This window comes from Triticum dicoccoides, chromosome 7B (genome assembly GCF_002162155.2).
Source record: "Triticum dicoccoides isolate Atlit2015 ecotype Zavitan chromosome 7B, WEW_v2.0, whole genome shotgun sequence".
Classification (NCBI taxonomy): Eukaryota; Viridiplantae; Streptophyta; class Magnoliopsida; order Poales; family Poaceae; genus Triticum; species Triticum dicoccoides.
Window position 1 is genome coordinate 210,333,698 of NC_041393.1, and position 8,502 is coordinate 210,342,199.

The window sequence follows — 8,502 nt, forward strand, 5'->3', positions numbered from 1 at the left end:
GGAGGCCACGGCAACGTGAAGAGTGGAGTTGGAGTTGTACTGCCCATTTCCCCAACCCCAGTGAGAGAACCACCTCCACCCCCAAGAAACCAGGGCCACGCCAAGAACAACCCACGGCGCCCAGCTCGGTGCCCAATTCCCCGATCCCGCCACCGCCCACCGCGCGTGTCCGGCCGGCGAGTTCTTCTTGGCCTGGGCTGTCCGTCGGTCGGAGCTCGGAAGGCAGGCAGGTAGGTAGGTCTCCATTGTGATCTGGGAATTTGCCGGCCTCGCCTTGTTGGATTTGGTTTACCGGGGCGTCCGCGAGAAAGTTGCGCGCTCTCCCTCTGCTTTTTCTCGCGGGGGGTCCAAGCTTTGATCTGCGTCACACACCTGTTGTTCTTCTTATCCTCAAGGCATCCGAGCTGGAGGAGGGAGGGGCAGGCGGGCAGCGAACCACGGGCGGCACGTGACGAGCAGTTGGCGGTGGCGAGAAAGAGCAGCGACGAGGGGCGGGCGCGCACATAAAGAGCAGGCGCCTTCGGGGAGGAGATCTGAATTCTTGGGCTTTTGGGTGGAGCACCGCGCGCAGAGAGAGAAAGGCCGATAGGAATGGAGGCGGCGGCGGCGTTCGGCACGTTGGAGGGTGTGGTGGGGGAGATCACGCGGCTGCACCGCTCGCTGCCGGCGCGGCCGACGCTGGACGACGTGGAGGCAGCGGAGGCGCTCGCGCGCGCCGCCGACCGGGAGGAGCGGGCGCGCCTCGACGCCGTCGAGGCGCTGCGGAGGTCGCCGCTCGTGCCCGAGGAGCTCTTCTACGTCGCCCAGGAGATGCACCGCGCGCTCGCCGGCTTCCAGTGCCGGGAGCAGAAGCGCGACGCCACGCGGATCCTCGAGCTCGACGCGCTGCACGCCCTCTTCGACGACCTCATCCAGCGGGCGTCCCAGTGCCTGCCGTCCACCTCCACCGGCGCCGCGCCGCGCATCACCTCCACCGGCGGTGCTGCCTCCTCCTCGTCGGCCTCATCAGCGGGGCCGTTGCCTGCTGCGGGCCGCTCCTCTTTGGTCACCAACGGCTTCAGTGCGGAGAGGACTGTGGGCACGAGCATGGGGCGTGTCTCCATGGATGACAGCTACGTCAAGAAGGCCAAGGCGCCAATGTGGGACGGCGGAGTCGTGGCAGCGAGTCCACGTAAGCCGGGAGGAACTGTTTCCGCAAACTCCGCGGCGGTTCGACTGGATGACAGTTATGGTGAGCCTTTTCTACTTTTTAAGCTTGCTTTATATGCCAAAATTGTGCTGAAATTGAGTGTTTAGGTGCATCGTCATGCAAGTTATTACTCCCTCCGTTCCTAAATATTTGTCTTTTTAGAGATTTCAAATGGACACCACATAGGGATGTATATAGACATATTTTAGAGGGTAGATTCATTCATTTTGCTCCGTATGTAGTAACTTGTTGAAATCTCTAAAAAGACAAATATTTAGGAACAGAGGGAGTATGTGTTTATATATGAGTTAAAATTAAACTGGAAAAACTTGTGTTGTTCTTCAGATAAGTATCGGACGCAATTGGAAGTTTCTTAGTTATCGACCAACCGATGTTTTGTAAATGGAAATTAATTGAACCCTCTCTATGTTGGAGCTGGAATTATGTGCATATCAATTTCGTTAAAAAATATGTGCATATTGATTGATTGGTTGGTTGGAAGTTTCTTAGTTATCGACCAATCGATACTTTGTAAATGGAAATGAATTCAACCCTGTCTATATTGGAGCTGGAATTATGTGCATGCTGATTTCTTTCAAAAGAAAGTGCATGTTTATTGATGGGTTGATTGGTTGATGATTTGGTTTGCAGGAGATGATAAGGAGAAAATGAGCCTCATTAAGCTAGCTAGCATGATTGAAGTGGCTGCGAAGAAAGGCGCTCGGGAACTCAACTTCAAAGGAAAACTCATGGCCCAGATTGAGTGGATACCTGATTCAATTGGAAAGCTCACTGGGCTTGTTACCCTTGATATTTCGGAGAATCGGCTTGTGGCTTTGCCACCAACAATCGGGAAGCTTTCTTCTTTGACCAAGCTGGATCTTCATGCTAATCGAATAGCTCAACTCCCTGATTCGGTTGGGGATCTTCGCAGCTTGATTTGCCTCGATCTGAGGGGAAATCAGCTTACATCACTGCCCTCTAGTATTGGGAGGTTGGCGAATCTTGAGGAGCTTGACGTGGGTGCAAACCATATTGTCTCACTACCTGATTCAGTAGGAAGCCTCACACGATTGAAGAAGTTACTGGTCGAGACAAATGACCTTGATGAGCTGCCTTACACAATAGGTCATTGTGTTTCACTGGTGGAATTGCAGGCAGGCTATAATCACCTGAAGGCTCTTCCAGAGGCTGTTGGGAAGCTAGAATCTCTAGAGATCCTCTCTGTGAGGTACAACAATATCAGGAGTCTTCCAACTACAATGGCATCTCTCACTAAGCTGAAGGAGGTCGATGCTAGCTTCAATGAGCTTGAGTCGATTCCAGAGAACTTTTGCTTTGTCACTTCTCTTGTTAAACTGAATGTCGGGAACAACTTTGCTGACATGCAATCCCTGCCTCGCTCTATTGGCAACCTTGAGATGCTGGAGGAGTTGGATATAAGCAATAATCAGATTAGGGTGCTTCCAGATTCTTTTGGAATGCTGCAGCATCTCCGTGTGCTTCGTGCGGAAGAGAATCCTCTACAGGTGCCACCAAGGGAGAGAGCTTTAAAGGGAGCTCAGGTGATTCTAGCTAACTCTCCTTTATTTTCGATTATCCACCGTGGATGATACGTAGTTTAGTGACTGGTATTAACTTATTCTTGTCATGTTTTGTAGGCTGCCGTCCAGTACATGGCTGAATATGCTGCCAAGAAAACTACAAAGCCACAGCCAGCGAAGGCAAAGAAGAATTGGGCTCAGTTCTGCTTTTTCTCCAGGCCCAACAAAAGAAAGCATGACCGGATAGACACTGACATGATCGATTGAAGGTAGGTGAAGAATTCCAGAAATGTTTTCTTTGTTTACTGCATCAGAAATGTTTATATTGTGATGGACCCGGTGCTTCCCCTTCGACAATGGTCGATGGTGCAGGTTTCCTGTTGTAGAATGAAGATGGTTAGATTACATCAGATTTATTCATAAGAATAATTAGATACTTCAGAGATGGTTACTCTCGTTTGCGCTAGGGATAAGCATTCTTTGGCACACATCTTCCTTGTCATGCTGTGGCGGAGAAAGGACTAACCCTCTGAATATCCGTACTTGGGAGAAAAACAAGCCATTATCCATAAGAAGAATAATTAGATACGACCACTGAAATCAAAATTAATGTTATTTATTGATTTTGTTCCGATGACTTCGGAGATCAATTTTGTTCTTCTTTACTGCTGTGTACTTTCTAAGGTTCTAAGATGCAATGTAACGTGCAGGATGCCAGGTGGTGCGTGGCTTATCCACCTTATGCCCGTGGCTCGGAGAAATTTGTGGTGAAATGAGTAAAGTCGACGATCAGGACATGGTAGTTTCTCTTCGTGTTGTTTGTAGTTTTTTTTTTTTGGCGGGAACTTGTTTGTATCTGTCACTGGTTTTATGCGTTCTGAATGAATGGTGGTTCTTCCAACTAGGGTTTGATTGTACCGTGTTGCTGGAGGCAATGAGGAACGAAACATTTTTTGCATGCCTTGTTTCCTTTTATTTGTATGAAGCCCAGATTTGAGTTGTCGTAGCCGGTGATTTAACCGAGCCTAATGGATTACAAGTGTTCCATTTCAAAGAAAAAGAAAAGAAAAAAAGAAGAGGCTCCAGCGGCTAGCTGAGCAATACCGTTTAAAAGGAACAAAAACAAATCCTGATAGATTTTGAACAGAAATATTTTAAAGGAGATTGATCGGGCCGGGCCCTGATAGATTTGCCGTGGGCGGGAAAAATTGACAAAAGAGGAAGTGAAATTGATTGGAATTTTGAAGTACATCTTCGGCATGCATGTCACCCTCATGTATCCATGCAAGTTGGTCACACTGAATGTGGCCAGCGAGCCGATCTCATCTGAACAAACAGATCGCTGTCAGGGAACATCGGTTACTGTCCGCCGAACGGTGAAAGCAACGTACGTCTTCATGGAGCGGAGGAGGATGGGAGGCCTTGCAGGTGCAGCACGTCTTTATGCTCCCAATCAGGTTTGGTCCCAGCATAATCTGGCATTGATGCCATTTCCTTGTTCCCAACCGGCGTGAACCGTTTGGAATGCTATAAAAATGTTCATGTCTCCGATTGGATTGTACGTAGAGACCTATGAATATTGTCAGTGGCGGCTCCAGGAATTTGCAACCGGATATTCATGTGTATTTATTTTGCCAAAATCATTGCTGTTTTTGAAAAATTGCCAGTCACTCTTATGCCAAAATTAACACAGTTTTGTAAAAATCATAGGTATTCATATGAAGACCCAAGAATACCCCTAGCGCCGCCCCTGAATATTGGGATTCTAAATATGATCTTCAGGTTAATGTTAAGGACTTCTTTGGATCGAATGAATTCGAAAGCGTACAATAGGAAAGATGCATGACAAAGTGTTACCTATAGTAGAATCCTATAGGGTTTTTGAACATGAATTCTGCAATACGTGCCTATGAACGGTGCAGAGAAAAACAAACACAATTTTTTAGTATCCTATTAGGGTTTTTCAACATGAATTTTGCAATATGTGCCTTTGAATGCCGCAGACAAAAACAAACACATAAATTTTACAGGACTGAGGAGAAAGGATAGAAGAGAGGGTAGAGAGAAATAGTGTGGAAGTGCATAGGACTTCTCACAGAATTAAACAAATTAAGGTTTAAGCTCGTGTAAGATTAGTATAGAATGAGCGCATATAAGGAACCCAATACTACGCTTTCATAGAAAAACAAAATAGGATTCAAATTCTATGAAACTCATTTAACCCAAAGACAACGAGGCCTAAAATTGCTTGGAGAACTCCAAAACAAGACGAGTCTCCCTCTTTCTCCCTCACACACACACGTCAAGTTATTTCCCGGATGTTAAACATTTCTTACAATATTCAAGTATAATACATCCAAATAACATATTTGTAAAAAATTGTGTTTCTCTGCAACAGTAAACTCATGGGGCTCGAAGACTGTTTCAGGCCCATTTACAGTTGTGAGCCTGTCTTTTTTTTCTTGAATTTTTGAATGTGTTAAAAGAAATATAATATTTAGCAGTTTTAGAAAATGTATTATATATATTACAGAAAATTAAAAAAATCACAATCATGCTTATATGAAAAGTGTCATTACGTATTCAAACAAATATTCACTACAGAGTTATAATTATACATAAAAATTTATATAAAAAAATATGGCCACGTATTTCATAAAAATCAACGGGTATTTGTAAAATATTCACTCCATATTTAAAATTTATTCATTGCATATTTATGAAATTTTTATCTCATATTTGAAAATGTTCATAGCATATTTACAAAAAATTAATCCAATATTGAAATATTTATCATGTGTCTAAAAAAAGGTTTTTCACATATTTGTAATCTGTTCATCCCATTGTAAAACAGTCCTTCACGTGTTATAAAGAAGTTTGTATGTATTGAAAGATATGTTTTTAAAAAAATATTTATTTTATAAATCTCGAAACTATATCCCCGTTTAATTTTTATTCAATTCTAATACATTGTCATTCTCGTCTGGAACAAAGAGTAACTCTTCCTTCACTGTCAGCACGAAGACGCACTCTTCCTTCATGTCATGGACGAAGAGCTTCTTTTCCTCCCCGTTGCGGAGGAAGAGATGTCATAGTTCTCCTGGTGGATGAAGAGGGGTCTTCGGTCTGACCTGCATGGAAAGAGGCTGTCCATACCTACAGTCAACATGCATCCACACAGATCATCTCTGATGCATCGCAACTCCTTTGTTCGAACCCTCCTTGCCAGAAGGACCACATCGATGGAGAATCGATGCAAATAAACATGAGCTCAAACATTGCATTCAGAAGGACGAATTTAACTGTTCAATCTACACCGATCGACCCAAGCCTGCATCGCGCTCAAAGTTTTTTTTTAATTACACAAACATTTTTTTCCAATCTAAACCGACTTGGGCAAGCCTACCTTGTGTAATTTAAAATTTTAAAAACATCACAAATATATTTTTGAAATGGGTGAACATTTTCTTGGATGGTACTAAACATTTTTAAATTACACCAACATTTTTTACCTTGAATAATTAAAAAAATCATGACCATATCTTTGAAATGCGTGAATATTTTTAAAGTTGATGAACATATTACATTTATAATTACACCAAAAAAAATTACCTTGAAAATTTTAAAAAAATCATGACCATATCTTTGAAATGTGTGAACATTTTTAAATGTCATGAACATATTACATCTTTAAAAATTTCCGCCATGATGAATGATTTTAAAAACATCAAGGTAAAAAATGTTCACACAGCACGAACGTTCTTTTAAATGCATGATAAATGATTTTAAAAACTTAAGTAAATAAAGTTTTGGAAAATATGTATTTTGATTTTTTTTGAAAAATGATAAAAATTAAAAAAAGATTGAAATGAAATCAATGGAGGTAACATACCAGTAGTGGGCCAGCCCACAACCTTCTCGAGTATGCGGGGCTATTTTTCACTTGACGCGAGATGGAAGAAGCTCTCGCCGGAAGCGCCTACAGTAACGACCCAGCCCATTAGTACCTTCTCAAGCATGCGGGAGTTATATTTTGCTTCAGGCAAGACGGAAAAAGCTCTCACCTGAAGCATCTTCAGTAACGGGCTAGCCCCTTAGCGCACACTTAAAAAATGGAAGAAAAAGGGAGACCCGGAATCTAACCCAGGTCTCCTGGATGGTTGGTAACGATGCTAGGCACTAAGTGGCGAGTTTGTGGTAAAAACAGCAAGGCACGACCTACTTGAGGTAAAAGAGCCAGTTTTCCCACTGGTTTTGTTGTTGTTTTTGTCCTTTCACCGGTTTTCTTTGTTTCTTTCTATATTTATATTGGTTTTTTATTTTATTTTATTTTTCTTTATTTTTTCAGTTTCATTTGTTTCTTTCTTGGTTTTCTCTGGATTTTTTCTTTTCTTTCTATTTCCTTTGATTTTGTTTGTTTCTTTCTCGTTTTTTTGGTTTTCTCTCAGATTTCACTATTTTTCTATGCACATTTTGGTATATATATCTAGTAAATATTTGTAATACACGTTTAACATTTTTCAAATACAATATCAACCATTTTTTAATACCTGGTCAAAAAAATTTGATATACATATAAAATTTTTCAAATGTTTGATTAACATTTTTCAAATACAAGATTAACCCTTTCTGAATACATGATCAAAATTTTATATATAGACATTTTGCCTTTTTTCAATTCTTGATTAAGATATTTTAAATACAAGTTTAACATTTTTTATAACCATACAAGGTAGAGATTTTTTGAATAAATGGCGAACATTTTCCCATACATATTTAACATTTTTCACACTCTTGATTAATTTTTTAAAATACAAGATTAAATTTTTAAGAATAGATGGTCATCACTTTTTGTATAAATATTTAATGAATTTTAAATGCTTGATTAATATTTTTCAAATACTTGTTTAATATTTTTGGGAAATGCTCGATTAACATTTTTTCAATACATGCTCAACTTTGTCAGACATATTTTTTATACATTGTTGGTATAAATTATAAATATTTTCTATATACACAATTTAAAAAATTCAAATGATTGGTTAACATTTCTTCAGATTTTAAATGTAAAGTATTGTTTGTAATATATTTATTTACAACATTTAGAAGTGTAAACAAAAGTAAAAATAGAAGAAGCAAAAAACGAAACAAAAAACGTGAAAAAACGAGATTGTGGCTCCCGCGTGCCTGGGCCGGCCCATCTTGCAAATGCCTTCACGCGAGAGTCTCCCTATGTAGTTGAATTTCTTTTATAATATCAACTACATTTTAGTAGAGACATTATTTTCATAACATTATTTTCGTAACATAACATTATTTTCATAACATTTTTTTTATAGTGACTACTCTTTCGGGCGCCCCTATGTAGTTGAATTTCTTTTAAAGAGTAGTTGATATTATAAAAATAATGTTATGTGTGATTCAAAGAATTGCTTTGTGCCATTAAAAATATATGTTGATTTAAAAAAACAGTTCACCCTTTTCAAAGTTACGTTAAAAAATAATTATATAATGTACTCCCTCCGTTCCTAAATATTTATCTTTCTAGAGATTTCAACAAGTGACTACATACGAAGCAAATGAGTGAATCTACATCCTAAAATATGTCTATATACATCCATATATATGTGGTAGTCCATTTGAAATCTCTAAAAAGACAAATATTTAGGAACGGAGGGAGTAGTAAATGCAAAATAACTATAAAATATGTTTCATACCATTCATAAAAAAATCAGCGTGTACTTTGAAAATGTTTAACACATATTTGAA

At 40.2% G+C, this 8,502-nt stretch overlaps 1 protein-coding gene across 2 annotated transcripts; it reads left to right on the plus strand.

The window, feature by feature from the left end:
• Positions 1-6: 6 nt before the first annotated feature.
• On the plus strand, positions 7-3,691 carry LOC119337314 (plant intracellular Ras-group-related LRR protein 4-like). 2 transcript variants are annotated; one of them, XM_037609430.1, is made up of 5 exons: positions 7-234; positions 396-1,231; positions 1,841-2,754; positions 2,851-3,002; positions 3,444-3,691. In XM_037609430.1, exons 2-4 carry the CDS (start codon positions 592-594, stop codon positions 2,998-3,000), a joined length of 1,704 nt encoding a protein of 567 aa, XP_037465327.1. In that variant the 5' UTR covers positions 7-234; positions 396-591; the 3' UTR covers positions 3,001-3,002; positions 3,444-3,691. The 2 variants fall into 2 exon arrangements, with proteins under 2 accessions (XP_037465327.1, XP_037465326.1); XM_037609429.1 differs by having other exon boundaries at positions 7-230.
• The last annotated feature ends 4,811 nt before the right edge of the window (positions 3,692-8,502 follow it).

Coding starts and splice junctions, on each gene's coding strand:
- LOC119337314 (XM_037609430.1), top strand. CDS start 592: ATGGAGGCGGCGGCGGCGTTCGGCACGTTGGAGGGTGTGGTGGGGGAG. Junction 1,232..1,840: donor TCGACTGGATGACAGTTATG/GTGAGCCTTTTC, acceptor TTTGGTTTGCAG/GAGATGATAAGGAGAAAATG. Junction 2,755..2,850: donor GAGCTTTAAAGGGAGCTCAG/GTGATTCTAGCT, acceptor CATGTTTTGTAG/GCTGCCGTCCAGTACATGGC.